Source organism: Haplochromis burtoni, unplaced genomic scaffold, assembly GCF_018398535.1.
Source record: "Haplochromis burtoni strain Fernald_Lab_line unplaced genomic scaffold, NCSU_Asbu1 Contig_197, whole genome shotgun sequence".
Classification (NCBI taxonomy): Eukaryota; Metazoa; Chordata; class Actinopteri; order Cichliformes; family Cichlidae; genus Haplochromis; species Haplochromis burtoni.
Genome location: NW_024582558.1, coordinates 507,113 through 528,541, shown reverse-complemented (window position 1 = coordinate 528,541; position 21,429 = coordinate 507,113). Strand labels below are relative to the sequence as shown.

General features: G+C 39.8%; 2 protein-coding genes across 2 annotated transcripts in view; both read right to left on the bottom strand.

The window, feature by feature from the left end:
• Positions 1–12,135: 12,135 nt before the first annotated feature.
• borcs5 (BLOC-1 related complex subunit 5) lies at positions 12,136–18,413 on the bottom strand. The gene is made up of 4 exons (XM_005935590.3): positions 17,961–18,413; positions 17,531–17,674; positions 14,742–14,899; positions 12,136–13,871 (listed from the first exon to the last, which is right to left on the bottom strand). Exons 1-4 carry the CDS (start codon positions 18,016–18,018, stop codon positions 13,638–13,640), a joined length of 594 nt encoding a protein of 197 aa, XP_005935652.1. The 5' UTR covers positions 18,019–18,413; the 3' UTR covers positions 12,136–13,637.
• Positions 18,414–19,085: 672 nt separating this feature from the next.
• Positions 19,086–21,429, bottom strand: part of smc1b (structural maintenance of chromosomes 1B) — a 15,643-nt gene continuing 13,299 nt past the window's right edge. The window contains exons 22-25 of the mRNA XM_005935591.3: positions 21,056–21,207; positions 20,684–20,753; positions 19,936–20,046; positions 19,086–19,841 (exon numbers count right to left, since the gene is read on the bottom strand). Coding sequence (XP_005935653.2) covers positions 19,722–19,841; positions 19,936–20,046; positions 20,684–20,753; positions 21,056–21,207 — 453 coding nt within the window. The 3' untranslated portion in view covers positions 19,086–19,721. The remainder of the gene's footprint in view (positions 19,842–19,935; positions 20,047–20,683; positions 20,754–21,055; positions 21,208–21,429) is intronic.

Genomic DNA, 21,429 nt, shown 5'->3' with positions numbered 1-21,429 from the left:
CTAAAAAAAAAAATTACAGCAATGCAGAAGTGCAAAAATCAACTCCTGTAGAGCTACCTGAGACTGGCTCCGAAAGGGAGTTAGCGAATGCCAAGCTTTGCAGCAATAAAAAGCATGATCATACAAGAAATTTTCTTGTACCAGGTTTCTCGCTTTATAACAACTGTACAAGTTTTAGTGTTTTACAATTATTTCTCATCCATTTGGATAATGTTGATGCTTAAAGTTGGTGGTGTGTGATCAACAAGCTTTTCCTTAGTCTTATCTTCGTTATTTCAAACCTTTGAAATGCACCTCGCGAACATGTTTGTGCTGTTGGTACCTCCTTGAACATTTTTAATCTTTCTGTGTGGTACAGGTGACCCAAGAAGCCTGCGTTTCTGGAGTCTGGAGTGAGATTCTGCTATTCTATTAGTCTGTTGCTTTTTAGTGTTTGGTTAAGAGCATAATTTAACCAGTATTTTAAAAGCACTACCCTGAGCACAGAAAGTGCACTGCAGGCTACATTCACTAGTTCAAACATACAGTTGTACTTACACTACGATGGACGCATCAGGTCAATTTCAGATTCAGAATATTGCCCAGAGACTTTTTGACCAGTTTTTTAATCTGCGCCTGAAAAAGCCAGCGTTCAAATCCCTGGCTTTCTAATTAGTGTGTTCTTTGCTTCTGCACAGTTTAGGAATGCAGTGTGCTAACCAGGTTTTCCAGGTTTTGCTGATACCTATGCATGCCACCCTCTTATCAAAGAATGGCCCCGTCTGGATGCAAAAAAAAAAGCAACATGGCATTGACCAAGCAACCATGGAGAAGAATGAGCTTCTGCCTGTGCAGGCTGGCAGAGTGTGGCCAGAACTGGCAAAAAGTTGCTGAGGAGATCATAAGAAAATGGCACATAAAAAGAGACAACGACAGAAAAGGGCGAGATAAAAGCAATCATCTCTCACTGCTGCATGAAGGATTTCCATTCCAGATCAGGTCTAATTAGAATCTGCAATGTCACACTATACATGATAATACTTGAAGTTGAATGAATGAATGATCTTTATTGCTGTTATACACAGTACAATGAAATTCAGTTTGACTTTGTTTTAGGATAAAAAATAACAATAAATAAAGAGCATAAATACAAATTGGTAAGTTTTTAAGGATAAAAATAAACTTAAACTTAGCAGCAAACTTAAGAGCCCCAGATCTCAGAAGAGAAGAAAACAGCATAATTAACACAATGTAACCAGTGTAAAGTGTCATTAACCAGGTAAAAGGTCCTCAGTGTGTCTTTAACATGTCCACTGAGAGAAGCGAAATAATACTGATTATCTCTTCATCATGGCAGCTGATAGTGGGGGGGGGCTATATTAGGGAGCAAGCGAGCATTGTTTCAGAGAGGGAATGGCAAGGCAAGGCAAGGCAAGTTTATTTGTATAGCACAATTCAACAACAAGGTGATTCAAAGTGCTTTACAGAGACATTAGAAACAAAAACAAATAAAAAGCATGGTGGGTCATCAGGAGCTAAGGCTGATTGATAAATGTGGGGAGCAAAGGCTGGCCAGTGCAACAACAAACATCCACAAAACACTTTGTTGTGAATGCCGCTGCAAAGCCGCAGACCAGTCAGGGTAACTATCCTGACCCCTGTCCACCGACCAATGCACTATGAAAAGAAGGCAAGAGGCAGTGTGATGCTTTGGCTGGGAAACCTTGGGTCCTGCCATTTATGTGGATGTTACTTTGATGCGCACCACCTACCTAGGCATTGTTGCAGACCATGTACATCCTTTCAGGAAAAGAGGCTGTGGCCTCTTTCAGCAGGATAATACGCCCTGCCACAAAGCAAAATAGGTTCAGGAATGGTTTGAGGGGCACAACAACAACTTTGAGGTGTTGGCTTGGCCTCCAGATTTCACTCCATTCCAGCATCTGTGAAATGTGCTGGACAAACAAGTCCGAACAATGGGGCCCCTAACCTTGCAACTTACTGAATTTAAAGGATCTGTTGTTAACATCTTGGTGCACCACAGCACACCTGCAGATATCCAGTGGAATCCGTGCCTCTATGGGTCAGGGCTGTTTTGGCAGAAAAACAAGGACCAACACAAAATATTAGATACCTAGATAATATTAAATACCTCGGAGTACACACTGACAATAAACTGGACTGGGCTAAAAACACCACAGCACTTTACAGAAAGGGCCAGAGTCGTCTCTGTTTTTTGAGGATACTGAGGTCCTTCAACATCTGCCAGAAAATGCTGAGGATTTTCTACGAGTCTGTTGTGGCCAGTGCGATCCTCTATGCTGCTGCATGCTGGGGGAGCAGGCTGAGGGTCGCAGATGCCAACAGACTCGATAAACTGATTCGTAAGGCCAGTAATGTTGTGGGGATGGAGCTGGACTCCCTCAAGGTGGTGTCAGAGAGGCGGATGCTGTCCAAGATAAAGACAATGTTGGATAACACCTCCCACCCACTCCATGACATGCTGGTCAGTCACAGGAGCACGTTCAGTGAGAGACTGAGATTACCGAAAAGCACCACTGAACGACACAGGAAATCATTCCTGCCTGTGGCCATCTCCCTGTACAACGCATCCACTTAACACACTGTTTACTGCAACAGCTACACCCTTCTTGCACATGTTCTTTTTCAGCTATTTATTAATAAGTGACTTTTATGTATATATATGCCTGTATATATTGTGCTATTCTTAGTTAGTGTATTGTCTGTCTCCGTTAATGTTTGTTTATAACGGAGCACTGTAACAAAAAATAGTTTCCCCTAGGGATCAATAAAGTATTCTGACTCTGATGATTCTGATAGGCAGATGTTCATAATGTTATGCCTCATCTGTGTATATCTTTATATGTTTGTTTAAATATGTTTTAGACTGTGGTCTTCAAAGTGTGTGGGGTAGACACGCTCTCTCTGGTCTACTTCCAGATGGGCACAGCACAAATCACTTTACTTTCTAGTGATGTTTGGCACAAACAACTGCAGATAATGGGATGTTGGGGAGAAAGAGATTCTTTCTTTTCCTTTTTTGCTCTCCAGTTGAACATGTTTAGAAAACAACCAAACACAGAGGACATTTCACTTCAGACCAGCTTGCTCACTGAGTTCTGCTCTGATCAAACCTCAAGGGTCCTCCACAGCCTTTTCACCGACATGCTCCAACTCATCTGGCTACAGTGTGTTCCTGGAACAAAGCATTTGGCTCAACCTCTTATCTGCTAATCAATGTGAAGAGACCACTCAACATAATTGATATAGGATGTGATGATGCATGTTTTTTTCCCCCTCAATCTGAAGCACACACACACACAGCTGGATCACACGGCTAACTGGAAACTGAAGAGCAGGGCGTTCTTTCAGACAATAAGTTTGCATTTGCATATGAATAACAGCGAATAATGAATTCCTCCTACTCTTTATTGTTCGACGTGAAGCTGTACATATGTACTCGCTTTAAAAAAAGCTGCCGTGAACAGCGGGGTGCTCAGTGGCATTGTTTGAGATGTATCACTAATACGCTATATCTGAGTGATTCCATTTAAAACATCAAAGCCTAAAACCGTAACGCACACGTGATGATATTTCATACGACTTTAGTGACACTAATGTGTTTTACTACTTGTGCATAGCACTGATGATAATGAGACTCTCTGTATATTTCATTTAGAGTAACACAAAAAAGAGCAGAAATGAGCTGTAAACAAAAAGGCGCATTTGTAACCAACAGTTGTACGCCGAAAAGCAAAACATCAGTGTTTTGGGACCTGAATGAAAATGTCCTACAGTAAGAAAGAGTGTGCTTCTGCACCACGAGAGAGAGCAGAACTCCCAGTGGCTTGTTCGGCTCGCTCATCTGAGCGAGTCAAACATAACAGAGCAGTGACGGACGTGGCTCCTGTCTCACCGGGTTTCCTTCTCTCCTTTATGAATAATAGATGAAATATTTTTGCCTTCATGAAAACAGTCACTGGGAAAAGATTATTTTTTTTTGTAATACACAACCAAGTGCTGTTTTTTAACCACATTATTTTAAAGTCAAGGCCTCAGCGTGGCCCAGGTTTTGTTGATTATTGTTATGCACATTCATTTGCATTTTCTTTTGTTTCTGGAAGTCAAGACTAAGTTTACACCAAACATTAGATGGAAATTCTGCAGTTAGCAGCTTCCAATATCCATCCATTCATCCATCCATCCACCAATCCATCCATTCATCCATCCATCCACCAATCCATCCATTCATCCATCCATCCACCCATCCATCCATTCATCCATCCATCCACCCATCCATCCATCCATCCATCCATCCATCCATCCATTCATCCATTCATCCATCCACCCATCCATCCATCCTCTTCTGTTTATCAGAAGTTGGATCACAGTGGCAGCAAGCTTCGCAGAGTATTCCAGATGACAGAAGTTTCTAGTTCTACCCAGGGTTCTCAAAGCTGGGAATCTAGCAATAATATCGAGCTTATTCTGTGGCAGCTGGATGCATGGTTGAAAAAAGTAGGCTGAGTTAATACTTTGCTTTTGAGTCCTTTAAAAAAAAAAAAAGATTTCATACAATTACCTCTATCAGTCCTGTGAGTACAGCTGTAGAATGCACTGAATGCACTGGGAGTGAGGCTGTGTTAAATCTGTGTGTGCTTTTTTCACATTTCACTGCATCTCACACTTCACTACAGAAGCCTTCCTTTGCCACGCTGCCTACTTGGGAATAGTGAGACCTTGAAATCTCAGGAGAATTCACCGAGTAAACAGGAATTAGCTCAGTGTGCTATTTGGTGAGAATTTTAAAAAGTTGCTCCATCAACCAAAGTCCTAAAGGTGGAGAAAGAGAACCAACTAACAAAGACAAAAAAATGAAAAAAAAATAATAAGATTTTATGTAATTGTGAAATGTTGTTTATGACTAGTTGAGCTTCAATATTTGGTAGAACGGTTAAAGGTAAAATTTGGTTTAGGGTAAAGAGTTTGGCACTTACAGTGCGGGAAAATGATGATATAATTCTCTGCTGAATTTGTAAGTTTACTCACTTTTTAAAAAAAAAAGGAAAAACTGAACAGTCTCTGATTTTTATGATAGTTTCATTTTAATGGCGAGACACAGAATATCAACCAAAAATCCAGAAAAAAACACTTTTATGTAAATGTTATAAACTGAATAGCATGTCACTGAGTGAAATAAAAAGTATTTGACGCCTAATAACCTAGACAGAATTCTGGTTCCTGCAGATTGGCTGTGTGTCCAAGTGATGCACAGATTACAATCAACCCATCAATCAATTATAGATACTCCTAATCATAACTTGTTATGTGGATAAGGCACACCTGCAGAGGTCACGCTTAAGTTTGCCATTGAAGATCTAGATGATGTTCAGTGGCAAAAAACGAGAAGGCTCCTTCTTAAGGTGTGGCTGACAGTCATTCTTTGCTGGATCATCAACTTACCTTATTGGTAATTGATAACTGTGTGTTTCCCTGTGCACTGGTCTTCCCTGATGTTCCATCCCTTGTGTATTGTGAGTATATTGTGTTGAGAGAGAGTCGTTTCGTTTCTCATTGGATTTGTGGATTTCCCCCCTTGCCTTCTCTTCCTCTGAATATACCTTCTGCTAAATCTTGTGTAATTAATATTGCCCGAGAATAAACCTTTCAAATCTGTAGACGTGAGTTTAGCTTTTGAGTCCTGCCCCCCTGCTTAAGATGTGACAGCACTCTTGGAAAAAGAGAAATGTTGAGTATGATCTAAAGACCACCATTCCTGCAGTCAAGCACAGCAGTGGAAACATTATGTTTTGGGACTGTTTTTCTCTTAAGGGTACAGGACAACATCACTGCATTGAGGGACCAATGGACAGGGCCATGTACTGTAAAATCTTGGATGAGAGCCTCCTTCCCTTAGCCACAACATTGAAGAGAGGTCGTAGATGGATCTTCGTTCATAATAGTGACCCAAAACATACCACCAAGGCAACAGAGAAGTGACTGAAGAAATGCATAAAGGTCAAGGATTGGCCTAGCCAGTCTGTAGACTTCAGTCCAAATAAATCCATGGAGGGAGCTGAAGCTTCGAGTTGCAAAGCAGCAGCTGAGAAACTTAAAGGATTTAGAGCAGGGGTTTCAAACTAGCAGCCTCGGGGCCACTTGTGGCCCACATCACCCCTACTTGTGCCCCGTATATTGACTTGAAGAAATATAATGCAATGGCCCTTGAAGCGGGGAGGATTTGTTTGTTGTTGAGTGCAATGTTAAAATAATTTATTTAAAAAGCAAAAAACTTATTTAATATGAAGGCAATATGAGCAGAGAGTACAAACATGTTGAGGGATTGGCTGTGTTAGTTCAGTGAGCGAGTTATTTGTAAGTTTTCACTAGCAGTCAAAAACTAATGTGTACACTTATGCCTGCTTTTTTATTTTTGTTAAATACGAATAAAATCATAGCAGAAGTGTCGCCACATGTCTGGCATAAAGAGAGTAGCAATGTGTTTATTTGGTAGTTCAATGAAAGGCTTCAGTTAGTTAAGAGTGAGAAATGAGAGCCGTTTGGAAAGAATCCATACATGTAAATGTGTTTTACACTCTGATCATGAATGGCTTTGGAAAACACTATCTGATAGGGTTAAGGTTAAGGTTAGGGCTGGAATAGACGGCTGGAGGGTGTGTTACCACTGCGAGCGGCGTCCTATTGCATTCAACTGAGAATCTGGAGCGTATCATAAGGACGCTGAAGGGTACCTTTCACGTTACTATGAGACGCCTCGGGATGTGAGAAATCGTTGGTATGTTATGCACTGAGAATGAGAACGCTCTGCCTGAGATGTGTGCAAACCTGATGAACAACTACAAGAAGCATTTTACTACTGTCTCGATTCATGCTCAATTACTCAGGTAAGCAAATCCCAGAAAGTTGATTCCGTTCATCTGGATGTTGCATTTTCAGTGTTTCTCCCACAGGAAACACAACATCCAGATAAACAGAATATCAGCTTTCTAGGATCTTACCACTGTGTTTGCCAAAAACAGTGATGTGGTTTTTTTGGATTTTCGGTTGATATTCTATCTCTTCCTATTAAAACGAAATTACAGTACACCATTCAGTTCTAATGTTGACTGGGTGACCAGATGGAGAACCATTTAGAGATTTCTTCAATCATCAGAATGTGTGACGCACATCTAAGCAAACAGTTTGATCCACCATTACCAGTACACTCAAATACCTTTGGTTAGACATAACAGTCACTGGGACAACTAACCAGACTGTAGATGCAACACTGCTTCTACACAGGATAATCAGAAAAATAACCTTAATAAGATATTCACCCTTTCAGCGGTCTATAGGTAAATATTTTTCACAGGAGGTTCTAATGTTACTCACCTACTGCTCATTACTCCTTTACAAACTGAGAGATCAGATCCAAACAGCTAAGCGTGTATTTCAGAGATTAAACAGCAGCAGAGTGAATGTGTTCATTAACATGTGCATGTCCTTCTGAACACAGCTACAGCAGTGAATGACAAAACATGTCGTCTCCTGTAGCAGCTCTGTGTCCTTCATAGCACAAATGTGCAATGAAGCAACAAAGTGCTTTATTAGATGCCCCCGGATAAATCTGGTCTGAGGCAGAATTCGTCTTTCTACTACACCAGAAATGTTTGGCTGCAACTCAAGAGGGAGGATCCACTGGGTGTCTGTCACTGGAGGGGACTGCCTACAAGTTTCTTTTTAAACCATGTAGGTTGATTCTTCAGAATGAAAGTCGATACATTCAATACAGGCAATCATCTAAAAACAACCTTTGCTTTTCCTCAAACTACTCACAGGTACAATATTTACAACAGTTCTGGGCCACATGGCTTCAACCTGATAAGACGATGATTTTTTTGTAGAAAAAAAATCTCACAGTCATCTCCAAGCAGACCTGCCATGTCTTTCTTTATATTCAGTCATATATTGTTTACAATGGGACCCTTATACTAAATATGGCCAAAGGTTTAAATAATAAGGCATTTTAAAAAATAACAAAGATTCCTCTGAAGCAGCTTGTTCAGCTGACTTCAGTTCACTTTTATTTAGATAGCAGCAATTCACAACAACAGCTGACTCAGTTTTATTTTGCAGAGTAATGATGCTACAATATTAGAGAGGAAACCCCAACAATCACACAGTCTGCTCAGAGAGAAAGGAAAACTTCTGGCAGGTCCTCGTGGAGGTGCAGGCCTCTGCTGGGACCTGTTGGTGGGTGGAGAAGAAATGCTCTGTTAGGTCCCAGACCCAAGTATGTCAAACAAATATATTGTTTTTTAGTTATCAAATAATCAGTCAATTTTTAACTGTTCAAAATAATAGACAGACAAAATTGTTCCTATTAGTTGCACAGTTACTGTTTTCAGTCTCAGCTGATCAGCTCAGTATTATTTTATTTCTTTGGATAGGAATTACAAGGGGAAAATGCATGTCTTAGATTCCAAGGAAGCTTCTGTACTTTTACTTCATGTCTTGTGCAATCAACATCAAAATGTCACATTCAGTTTCCAGTCACAGAAAACAATCTTCACTCTGGACTAAAATAAGTTAGTTAAATAAGTTTATTATTTACTTTTTGGAAAATAAATTCATTTATAGTTCTGGTCATTTTGATTTTGATTTTTTTTTGTCATTTTCTGGGGTTTAATCACAATCAGAAGTTGGAAGCAGATATGAAAGATAAATAAAATGACTTCTGTCATTCACATAATTATCTGAACTCTGTGAATTATTTTCTTCTTTAAATGAGCACAGAGACATAAAACATAACAATTATCTGGCAAATTTCCACTCTTATTGCAGAAAAACAACCAGTGCCGGTTCGTATTTTTGACCTGAGAGATGATGGGGATAAGAGGCCTGGACTTATTTTTATGTTTCTAATTTTAAGTGGGGCAAAACAGGAAGGAAAAAGGCAGCAAACCAGCCTTTGATTTATATTCAAATGAGAAGTATACAGAGGAAATTGGATTTCTCTTTCATTTCAGAGAATGAATTTCCTGGTGGCAGATCGTATTGTATCATCTTGTGGCGTTAATATCCAGCTCTGAGCGTCGGTAGCTGCTCTTCATTACAAAGACTTGGAGGAACTTTTACACCTCCTTGCTGCATAAATGCAATGACAATTTCCATTTCTGTTCCAATGTTCAAACAATACCCCCACGGCCATTTAAGACATTTTTTAACCCATTTTAATTTACACATGAAAGGCGATAACATATCAAAGGAGTTCTACTTTAAATTCAACAGAAAAGTTGTCTCTGCCTTATGTACCATATGTCAACGAACTGCGCTAATTCTGCACCTCAAAGCAATCCAGCCGGAGGAGGATCCTTTTGTAGGTGTAATTGAGTTTGGGGTGTTTATACGCTGATGAAAAATTCAACAACATACACAAGAACTCTAATCAGACCACACTGGCTCAAGGGGGGAAGAAAAAAAAACCCGACCACCAGCCACTCGCCATTAGCAGCGAGCTTTTTCTGAGGCAACATCCTTTAATCACTGATTCTGATTTAGTCTTTAAGTTTGGTCCGTATGTGGTGTAAACCCCAGTGGGAATCACCAGGCTTCCAGGCTTCTGTGATGCTGCTCATCCAAGCACACACGAAGGAAGCTGCAAGTTGATACCACAGCACCCTATGTAACTCTGAGGACCAGCCAAGGGCGCCAACAGATTTGTTCCTTTCTATTTTTCATGCTTTAGTAGTAGAAATACATATTAAAATTTAGTACAATACATGCACAGTCAATACAAAATACAGTAAGCTGACAGCCATATCAAAACACAGGAACAGTGTCAGGAAATTGTTCTTAGTATGCTCTTCAACTACTGTCAGACATGTGCTAAAGAGAACCTGTTATTCTCATTTCAAAGTCTTTATTTTTATTCTTGGACTCTACCAAAGTAGTTTGTCGTAATTTAAAGTTTGTAATAATCCCTGTTTATCTTATTATTCAACCTTGATTTTCACTATCAGAAAAAAAGCAGTTTGAGTTACTCTGATCTTTCTTTAGATTGGCTGCAGCTCATAAACAGAAGCCTGGTTCTGCCTGCGGTTTCTTCCTGTTAAAAGGGATATTTTTCACTTTCCACTGTCACCAAAGTGCTAATACTGAGTCTTATGATTGATGGAGTTTTGGCTGTTTTCTCTTTATTTAGGATCTTCATCTTCACCTTGAGGCAACTGTTGTTGCAATTTGGCGCTATATAAATAAAACTGATTTGAACTGAATTCCTGCTTCCATCTTTCCGCTGTAGTACCCTTGGGCAAGATGCTCTCTAATGCACCCATCTGTGTTCGACTGTTAGAGAATCAGTGTTTTTACCATACAGGTCTGGCAGTGGGGAAAACTGTTTGGGGCAGCCTGTAGTCTAAGGCTCACGGAGTTTCCTTGCAAATATTTTTATGTCATTATTTGGGATTGAATGTGGGCACTGTCACTGTAACAGTGTACATTCTGTCCACTCACCAGCCACTTTATTGGGTATACCTTGCAAGTATCTGGTTGGATCCTCTTTTGCCTTCAGACCTGACTTAATTCTGTGCGGCACAGATCCAACAAGATGCTGGAAACATTCCTCAGAGATTTCGATCTATGTTAACATGACAGCATACAGATTTGTGGCTGCACATCAATGATGTGAATCGCCCGTTCCACCACATCCCAAAGGTGCTCTGTGGGATTGAGATCTGTTGACTGTGGACGTCCTTTGCGTACAGTAAGGTCATTATTATGTCTAAGAAACCAGTTTGAGATTAACTGAGTTTTGTGGCATTGGACATGGTCAGCAACAATACTCATGTAGGCCGTGACGTTTCATTGATGCTCAGTTGGTGGCCAAAGAGAGCCAAGAAATCACCACCACATTTATGCACATTTCTGACCCTACCATCCAAATGTTGCAGCAGAAATCAAGACTCATTAAATTAAACCAGACTGAAGAAGTCACTTGGGTGAGTGACGAAACGTTTCTCCCACTGAAAACGTTACGTCCAGATGAACAGAATCAACTTTTGGAAACCAGGCAATGTATTTCTAGTCTTCTATTTTTGTGAGACTGTGTGAAAAGTAGCCTCAGTTTCCTGTTCTTAGCTAACAAGAGTGGCACACAGTGTGGTCTTCTGCTGTTGTAGCCCATCTGCATACCTCAGTTGTAACAAGTGGCTATGTGAGTTACTTTTGCCTTCTCATAAGCTCGAAGCAGTCAGGCCAATCTCTTTTCATTTCTGACATTAATGCATTTTCACCCAGGTAAAATGCGTGAGCTTAGAGCCTAAATTACCAGACTTTTGCCCATTTTCCTAGAAATGTTTTCTCTTCCTCAGAGAAATATAAACAGGAAATGGGTACACTCGCCCACTAGCTTTGGTCCAGCTCAAAATTGAAACAGCACTAATCAAAAATCTCCAAAGCAGCAGGTTATTGGAAGCTGTTATTGTTTCTGAGATTTTTTATACAATAAAGAAGATTAAAAGTCAGATATTAAAACACAGGAAAGAAGTAGCATCCATTAAAGCTGGTCAATTGAGCATTTATGCCACAGGCTCTGTTAGTGATTGGTGTAACATATGTTTTGTTTTTTATTATTATTATTATTGAAGTTCCTGCCTTCACAACACTTAATTCATTATTTTGCCTAATGCTTTCCTGCCCATGCAGGATTAGGATTATCATTGATTAAATGTAAAAAATTTAATTAAAGTTGTGAAAAACAGACATTAGAGTCCAAAGTGGTGTCTTTAAGTGCTTAATGTAATTTATCAGCAGTCTTCAGTACAGTCGATTTATTATCAGACACAACAAACTTCGAAATTATTAAGACAATTTCACATTCCCTTTTAAAAAGTGATTAACAGATTCAACTAATGCTATCGCTCTAAAGCACTACAAATGTTGATCAGGGTAAATAAAACACTAGGGCTGCACAGTGAGGGCAGCTAAGCTTTAATCTTAACTTGAGGTTTTCATTGCTGTTAGACATGAGCATCCATCACTGTTAAAAAGGATATGACATAAATCAGTGTGTTATAAACTCTGTTCTAACCACAAATGAAGCTCTGACACAAGGAATGAAAAATAAAAACAGGTGGCCTCGCAGGAGAAAGCGGTTTTATTTATTTTTACAGTGACAGTGAGCATGTACAAGCTACCAATCATTCACTCTCAAGTCCTAACATCCACACTCAAACAGCTGTTTATGGGCAATGAGACACTCAGCCAGTGAAATGTGTTATACATGCACCACCTAGTGGACCAACATGTCCTCACTACAGCTGCTGCAAAGTGTTCAGGGCCACCTTAAAGCCAATTTCTAAATTAGTTTTACTGGCATTTACACACACACAAAGGTCAGTGATGCATCAACAAGAGAAAAAGTGTCTATTTTCTACCTAAAAGAAAATAAATTGTTGAGAGCATGTTACACGGGCACGTCTTCTTGACAGCTTTTTTCTCTGCTTTCTCTTCTTAAAAAGAATAGAGGCAGTGAACATGAAACCACATAAAATCCCAAATCCATCCCCTGTAAGGGTAGCGAACATGGCAACTACTCAGTAGATGAAGCCATAAAGTTAACCTGATCAATTTCCCCAAAGAGATCAAAATATAGCAAACTGTTATTACATTTCTGCTTATTAACAGGTCAGCATGTAAACCTTTGGTGTGCAGACCAACAGTCAAAGTTAATGCTGACATTTGGTGCAGTGATCTGAAAGCCTTTTTTGTAACAGAAGTCAGAATCCAAATGTTTTGTGTCCACCTCAATTTACGTGTTTTCATCCTTCCTTACGAAACCTGAGCTATCAGCGTCTATATACAGTCCAAAGTTTCTATTTTTCACATATTTTGATTGTGAACAAGCTTGTCACAGCTGCTCAAGCAAAAGTATCCATTTAAAGTCTCCCTTCCCACAAAAACCCAAGTACACAAGATTTCTGATTTTACTTCCACTGCACAATTTCAATGCTCATTATGCAATAATACTTCTTTTTGCTCTTTATATCCCAAAATGAAATTTTAACATTGCAAAGAATGCACACAAGCACTTCCGGGATGGGATATGATGACAAAGTAACTCAAACATCATGATTACAAACACACATTTGTAACGATCCAAAACTAACGCATCACAAATTATGGAGCAGGTGGCAAGTGTTAGGAGGCTGTCCACAAACCTCCAGATCAGCAGCTTTAGATGTTTTTATGTTGCTCACATTCATATCAGAATCATGCAAAACATCTCAACAACTCCCAGCTTGATTCCCTTGGGTCACGTGTCACGTGTACCTATGAATGCACCCAGAAGGTTATTGATCAGGATAGCTTGCAGGTGTGAAAATGTATTTGCTGATCTATTGATTACTGGCATGTGTGTTCAGCAAACCCGGCTGCAATAAATAAAAGAATACACATAATTGTTTGTGACTTGGAGAACGAACCCAAGCAGCTGCAATCACACACAGCCAAGCTGCAGGCCTCTTTAAATGTTACAAGTCTTAGATTCTCTCCAGCTGGACAGAGCTGCTGTTCCTCCTGGATGGAGAGTTGCACGGAGACTCAGGTAGGAAGCAGCTGTGTTTATTTTCAAGAGTCTACTTGGTGGCGGATTCCCCATCAGGCCTCATGCTGAAGGGCTCCAGGCGTTCACTCTCAGGCAGCATGTTGTTGAGGCGCTCCATCAGCGGCACCGTCTGGTCGATTCCCATCTGGATGCGTCTCAGGATCATAGACATCTCGTTGACCTTCTGGATCTGCTCGGCGTACTTGGCATACCGTTTCTGGCGTTCCTGCATTATACTGAACAAGGTTTCCACCGACATGTCCATCTGCAGAAAAACAGAGTAAACAGAGGTGAAAAAGACCCAAACTGTCCTTTTAATTTGATTATTTATTTATATTCTTTTAATTTTTCTTCTACGATATGTAACGATTTTAGATTGATAAGGAGGCCCAATTTTATTTTAATGCAAAGACTTGTACATGTTTATTGTTTTTGTGAGCAGCTGTGTGCTTGCACTGAATTGTGGTTCAGCATTACTGTTTATCTATTCATTAAGAACATTCCACTGTGTCTTTAGTTAAAGGAGGTAATAAAGAAAGCACAGAGGCTCCTTTCCCGAGTATTTAGGGAATCTGTCCAGCTCTTAATACAGCTGCCCTGTGGACATTTGAGTCACTTCTCTCAGTTAGGAAACTTTCTAAGTAAAACAGACTATTCCCACCCACAACTGAGTTAATGGAGATTATATGGCTATAGGTCAAATCTGCAGAATGGCCTCATTCTCCTCACCTGGTCTTCTCCCTGACCTTTTCTTAGTGCTTTCTGTTTTACACCCTCCACACCTACCATTTAGCAAGTGCACACCCTGCAGACTTGTTCCATCTAACTGTATATTGTATATTTAATTGGGATATTTTGAGTTTATTTAAACATGTTTGTGGTCTTTGTGAGTGGCTCCATAGTGTAGTGGTTTACACATGCACCCAACAAGCAAGAGATAAACGGCTCAGTCCTGGGAGGAGACGGAAATCCCTTTGGTGCTGCGTCACAAAGAGAATCTGGAGTAAAAATCTGCCCTTGTAGAGAGAGCAGCCAGCCTGTGACAACAGCCAGCAGTGCTTATGGTACTGGTACAAAATATGTTTACATCCCATGTAGTTAATATAGTTATTTAAGGACTTAAAAACAGTCTTACCTCTTTGATCCTCTTTACAAGAGCATTCTGGTCGAAAGCCACAGCCTCAGCACACTGGTGTAGGTGGTCCTGGTACCGGATGCAGAGCTGCAGAACCTGAGCGGTGTCCAACCTTTCAAGACACACACTGCTGGGTGACGTCTGGCCGCTCAGCACTCCTGTGGAGAGAAAAGCCAAAAAAATGACTTACTTGAACATGCAGGAACACGGTAACACTTGACAACAGTGTAACACTTGGTAATTACAGTAATTAGCAATGCACAGGATGTGACAGAGCTTTGCAGGCTGCTATTTCAGGAGTGTGCCTACACAGGAACTTTGGTTCATTATCAGCCTTCTAACACAGTGCTAATAGGTTGCAGCGGCATTCAGCTCCACTACACAGAATTTTAAAATGAACTGATTGGAATCAAGATGAAAACTCAGCACATGTGAAAACTGAAAAGAAGGATGCCAGACAAAACATCTGAAGAGAATAATGAAGGCGTACCTCAGGTGATCACAGAAATCCAAACACTGTTACACTGCCTTTACAGCTAATGTTGCAGTGCGAAGTTATTTAGTTTTCTATTTTTCAATCAAGCAAAAAATAAATAACTAAATAAAAACTGTGGTCACTATGCAGTCTATGTATTTCAGCTAATGTGTACCTTGCACCAAATTGGATTTGCTGCCACTTGATAAATGTAAAAATTAGAGATGGACCGATCCGATATTACGTATCGGTCCGATACTGACGTAAATTACTGGATTGGATATCAGAGAGAAATAAAAAATGTAATCCGATCCATTAAATATCAAAAAAAGCTCCTCACAAAACTTGCCACACGGCGTAACTCGGCTCATAACCGTAGCACGTCGGAGCAGTGTGCTCACGTGATAGAGCGGCTGTGTGTATTTGTAGCCTCGCTACCAAACCGGCATTTCATCTCCGATGAAGTTATCCCAGAGAGAAGTAAAGCAAGTGTGTAAGTTCATCTCTGAATGTTTGTAAAGCATTCCCACGTTAAGCTTAACAACCGATATATGGAGCGACTGCCTCTTCTCTCTCCCTCCCTCTCCTGATGCTACTTCAATAATGAAACTGATTAATGATCAGCTGATCGGCTTTTCTGTTGCGAGTCCGTCTCTCTTCTTTGTTTTTGGCCCACTTCGTGCCAGGAAGAGGAAACCAGCTGCTGAACAACAGCAGCAAGAAAGATGTTGAATCTATTAAATTATTCTTGAAAAATAATTTATTTCTGTGCATTTTTTTTCACACTGCATCAAATTAAAGTTGATTACGTCGATTAAGCATCATGAGGTGGAGGGTGGGGGGTGGTTCCCTATTTTTTTTTTTGCTGGGAGTTTGCAACCCTATTAGTTAGGTTGCTTAATATTTCTGCTAAGTACTCTTTAAAATACCAGAATAGGGAGGATGGTGCAGGTTTAAGTTTATTAGATTGATCAGTTTGCTGAACTATGAAATATTTTGTGTGCAGTGTATTTTTTACATACAGGTATAACAGAATAGCTTTAGTGTTGTTGTTTATTTAAACTTGAGTATGAACTTATACAAAATGCAGCAAGATATTAAAAAACAGTTTTATTGATTAAAAAACACTATATCGGATTCATATCGGTATCGGCAGATATCCAAATTTATGATATCGGTATCAGACATAAAAAAGTGGTTTCGTGCCATCTCTAGTAAAAATACAACATAGGTCATATATTGTGCTACGGATGCATTTAAATGCATATTCTGTTATTTACATCAATTATTTAAAGGACCCAGTGCACCAGCGTAGGGTCTGACAGTGAGTCCAAGGATTTTATTCCGATACCCAATGGGAGTGAGGTTGCTGTCACATGCACTCGGAGTGTACCTGCTCTCATCTTTTCACAGATGAGAGCAGGTACACTACGAGATGGACCTGCCAATTCGGGTATTTAATGGCCAACGGTGCCAAGCAGTAAGCACACAGCCCGCTAGAACATGCTGGGCCCTCAGGCTACCATCATGAAGTATGTTACGCATTGTTTTTTCAGAGACATTCACATCAGTGGCCTGCTGGAGGTTATTTTGCAGCTCTGGTAGTAATGATTGGTTATGGACCTTCTACAACCCTGTCCAGTTCTCCTAGAGTAAGAGTCTGTCTCCCGGAATCTCCTCCATGCTCTTGAGACTGTGCTGGGAAACACAGCAAACCCTCTGGCAAAGGCACGTATTGACGAACCAACGTGGAGGAGTTGGACCACCTGTGCAACCTCTATATCTATCTATATATCTTTAAGAGAGAGAAATTGTAACAAATATATCATTATAGTTCTTTAAACATACTTTGGGTCACCAAAAAGAACTAGATTAACTACAATGTAGTAAAATAAGGTAATTATAAACATACTTGCAAAACAGGTCACTTCTGTCACATACTTGCAAAACAGGTCACATTCTGTTCACTACCGTGTATTTACCAATATAGGTCAAGATATAAGAAACACAGAAATCACTTTTTTGGCACAACATCAGTCCTTGTAAATAGGAATGCAAAGATCTGGTACTGTATTTTTATTTCATTTCATTGAAATCGGTCCAAAACTGACTTGGGTATGGGACATGAGTCAATCTTGCCCTGTGTTTACTCCACCATGCAGCAGCACACCGGGTGGTATACTGCTTGTTTTAAACTCTGGCCATATTTAATATGAGCACCCGCCACTAAAACCCTATACCCAGATCCTCTTTTACAGTCTCTTAAAGTGCAAAACAAAAATCCGTGACAGCACTCCGGAGACTTAAACGTTACCTTTCAAAAGCGGCTGAAATGTAGGTATCTCCTGAAGCTTGATGACATCTGGGTCGTTGTGGATATTTCGCATTGACTGAGTCCCCTGAGCCACAACCACAATATCATCCATCTTTGCCTTCTGTTTTGCTGGAGATGGCACCACTGCAACGACAGAAATGTAATGAAAACCAAATCTGAAGCACAGCACATGTGGAATATGTGTAACTTTTAAAAAGCTCAGTACCCACACAATTTGACAGCAGGACTTTCATTATTATATGTATACTACTAGTAGTGGTGCTACTACTGGAGGGTGCATGCAAATAGGATTTGTAATACCGATGACTGTTGGTGCAGGTGGCTTGACATATAATCCTAACCTCAGCTCGGTTTACTTTTCATTAAAACTAACCTTAACAGAGAAAACCACCACGGCAGACAGCCTTACCTGATGAGCTGTAATCGGAATGTTTGTGCTCCGCATCTCCGCTCTGTTCCGCTCCCATGGTGCTGACGTTAGGTTAGCAAACTAGCAGCTTCAGTTAACGTTTTCAAAAACTGGAGTTTCCTGCTAAAAAACAGTTTGTGCAGAGTTCATACGGTCTACAAACGGACCCTAAACAACTACTGGACCAAGTATGTAGGTCCAGAGGAAGTAAAAGGGCTGTGGGCTCACCGGTTTAGGCTAGCTACTAATTGCCAGCTAGGATGTGTTACAAACGGGGTTACCGGAAGCTCGTTTGATAAATGAATCCCGAGCGAATGTTTTTCAATGTAGCGATTTAGCTCTGAATAATTAAGAAATATCTGCATGACAGCACAACAAAAATGCCTATGAGCAGACTTCAATTCGAAGCGAGGATACACTTCCGTAAATAGTGATCACGGGGTCTGCTTCTTAGCTGTAAAGTGCTCAATATTACCGCCCCCTACTGGTGGTCAGGTCGCATATACAGCCTTATTGTACGTATATTTATGTCTAAGGCTCTGCGTAAACAAGACTGTATCTCAACAAAAAATGTCAGTGGAGCCCCTACAAAGTGCTATTTTTTTATTTCAAGTTATTTATTTTGTAGTTTACTGTGAATACTTTCAGATGCAAACAGCCATCACAGAAATAACTCAGCTACTCAGCTACAACTTTTACTTCCACCTCACTATTATTAAGATCTTTTTATAACCAGGTCTCATTGCTTTTCAAGCTATGCAGTATGGAGTCTTTAACACTTTGCTACTTTTTAATATCTATAGTAAATTATATCTTAATGTTGAATCAGCAAGAATTTCAGTGAATCACAAAAATATAAAACACATTGCTGTGTTCTCAATTATATGGTAGCCGTGTGCATCCTAAATTCAATTTAGCACTAAAATTATGTTATGAGTGTATCTATCCTGTGCATACATAATAAGTTATTTGCATATTAATGCGACAGATGGTCAGGAGGTTGATATCACAGTATCTTCTACACTACATCTTATTAGCACAAATAATTTGTCTGCAGTAGACAAAATATCACCTTATGCACCTTCATGGGCTCTGTAATTTGTACATGGCAAATAATATAAAACAACGATATTATGCTTTTAATATCATAACTCAATCCACAATGGTACTGGGTAATGGGTAGTAAAGCAGAATTTGTTGCATTTAAATGGGAAACACTTTTTAAAAAAGGCTGAAAATATAACAGCAACACTTCACACTTATTAAACTTAGTGGATTTAATGAACAGAGCATTTTCCAACGTCAGTGGTAACATTTACACCAATAACTTCAAAGTGCCTAATGGGAGAACAAGCACATAAACAGAGTCCTTCAAAGGCTGTAATGTGTGGTTGCTACATTTTATATGAAGGGTTTTTTCTTCTTTCATTTTTCACCTCAGTTAAAAACTTTGCTTTGTAAGCAAATTAAAACACACAACCTTCTCATAAACATAACTTGAGGTCAAAATTTATCTGAAAAAAAAATCTTCAGTGAATTGCAATTACTTTAAAGAACAAGAACGACTCTAAAACAGTCAAACATAAAGATCATCATTTGATATCCAAGATAACTCCACTGCCTGCACATTTAGTCTGGACAGTTCCTCTGTGTAGTCAAAATAGAAGAACACTAAGAAACAACCACATCCATTAAACAATGCAGCAGGCCACTAGACAAGAAGAAAACATAATGGCTTCATGCAGCTGATTCCTGTAAAGCTCAATCCTGCCTTTTGTCGGAGCTGGTCTCTTTGTCAGTCTGTTTCCCATTGTCATCTTCAGCCAGAGGATAGGGACGCAGGTCTAGGGTCAGAACGCAGCTGAACATGCATTCATCAAACTGCCAAACACAAAAGAATAATGACTCTATTGCCTGGCATTGTAGGAATTTAAACTTCTTCACTAATTTTCATAATTAATGAAAGCTATGTTACATCTGAATAGACGCCCAGCAGAGCGTCTGCCTTGGAGAAAAATTCCTCCTTGAGAGAGATGATGATGATCTGCATGTTCTCCCTGGACTCCTCTCTGATGAAACTGGTCACCTGGAGACAGTGAATATTTGCACTTGATATATCGCCCACAAAAGTTTCCTTTCAGAATGCAGTAGGCAAAATGTATTTGGTAAATATACAAAAATAATATAATCTGAATAATAATACATGGTTCTCCTGCTGCAGTGCATCCCTTTCTATTAGAAGCCCCCAATCCAACACCAGCTTATGTCACTGCTTCTTACAACTAAGAATAAGTTATTAGCATAATTATGTCCCATCCACAGTGCAGGTCAAACAGTTCTGCATTAAGGTGCTTCTGTGCCAAACTGAATAGTCCTTTAAATCTAGTCTTCAGTCTGACAGGCTACTATTCAAAGAGTACCAGTAGTGTGTATCTGTGGGTCAAGTTCCGTACCCACAACCACAATCATGGAGAAGATTGGTGACACTTTTTCCTGAGGTTGATCAATGGATATAATCAATATATTAATAGTTTCCAGCCAACTCCAAATCACGCCTAAACATGTAATATACACACTGGTCCACCGTGTTGATTTCACGTCTTGAAAGGCAAAGCGTGAAATAGACACGGTGGACTGGTGTGTCTATTACACGTTTTGCCGGGATACTGGGTTGTCCCAGTGGTGGATACTAATAGTGAATGTTTATGCAGCTTGACTCTTACCTTTCCAATGTTAGTGTTGTCCAGGGCTGCATCCACCTCATCCAAGATTAAGAAAGGAGCAGGCCGGAAGCTGAGAGAAGGAAACAGAACAGACACAGTATACTAGGAACGTGGGTCAGGAATATGGCATCACTTTGTGTCAGTCAACATAATCAAATACTGATCACTAGGGCTGCTCAAAAACCATAATCACATTATTTTGGTCAATAGTAGTTTATTATTTAACATGATTATTCTGCAGCTTAACAAGCGACATACATTTATTAAAATAAAAAAACAGGGTTTTCTTTGACCTTAAACTATAATTCACTGAAAAGAATACATTTAATATATGTAACACATTTTTCATGTATGGGGTGTCTTCAGTGTTACCTGTGTATGGCAAATATGAAAGCAAGGGCTGCGATGGCTTTTTCTCCACCAGACAGGTTGTCCATGGACATGAAGCGTTTCCCTGGTGCTACACAGTTGTAGTTGATGCCACCCAAGTATGGCTCTTCTGGATTTTCTGCACTCAAAATGGCCTGGAGCACAAATCACAGACAGCCTAAATTTTTAATGAGGTTTTATTATTTAAGGTAACAGCTTCTAAAATGCTCAAGTTAACAAAAATTATGTCCAGTTTAGCTTGTGCTGGATCACATATATTCAACTATACTAAATGCCCTTCATGAGGAAATCAGAGCAGGAGAGAAACTTTGATATATGCCAGTAGATATACAGTGGCTTGGAAAAGTATTCGGCCC

Excerpts from the sequence above, each read along its gene's own strand:
- borcs5 (XM_005935590.3), bottom strand. The coding sequence starts at position 18,018 with ATGGGAGCGGAACAGAGCGGAGATGCGGAGCACAAACATTCCGATTAC. Across the intron at positions 17,675-17,960 it reads TTCCGATTACAGCTCATCAG|TGGTGCCATCTCCAGCAAAA; the intron begins GTAAGGCTGTCT and ends CTGTCGTTGCAG. Across the intron at positions 13,872-14,741 it reads TTGTAAAGAGGATCAAAGAG|ATGGACATGTCGGTGGAAAC; the intron begins GTAAGACTGTTT and ends GTTTTTCTGCAG.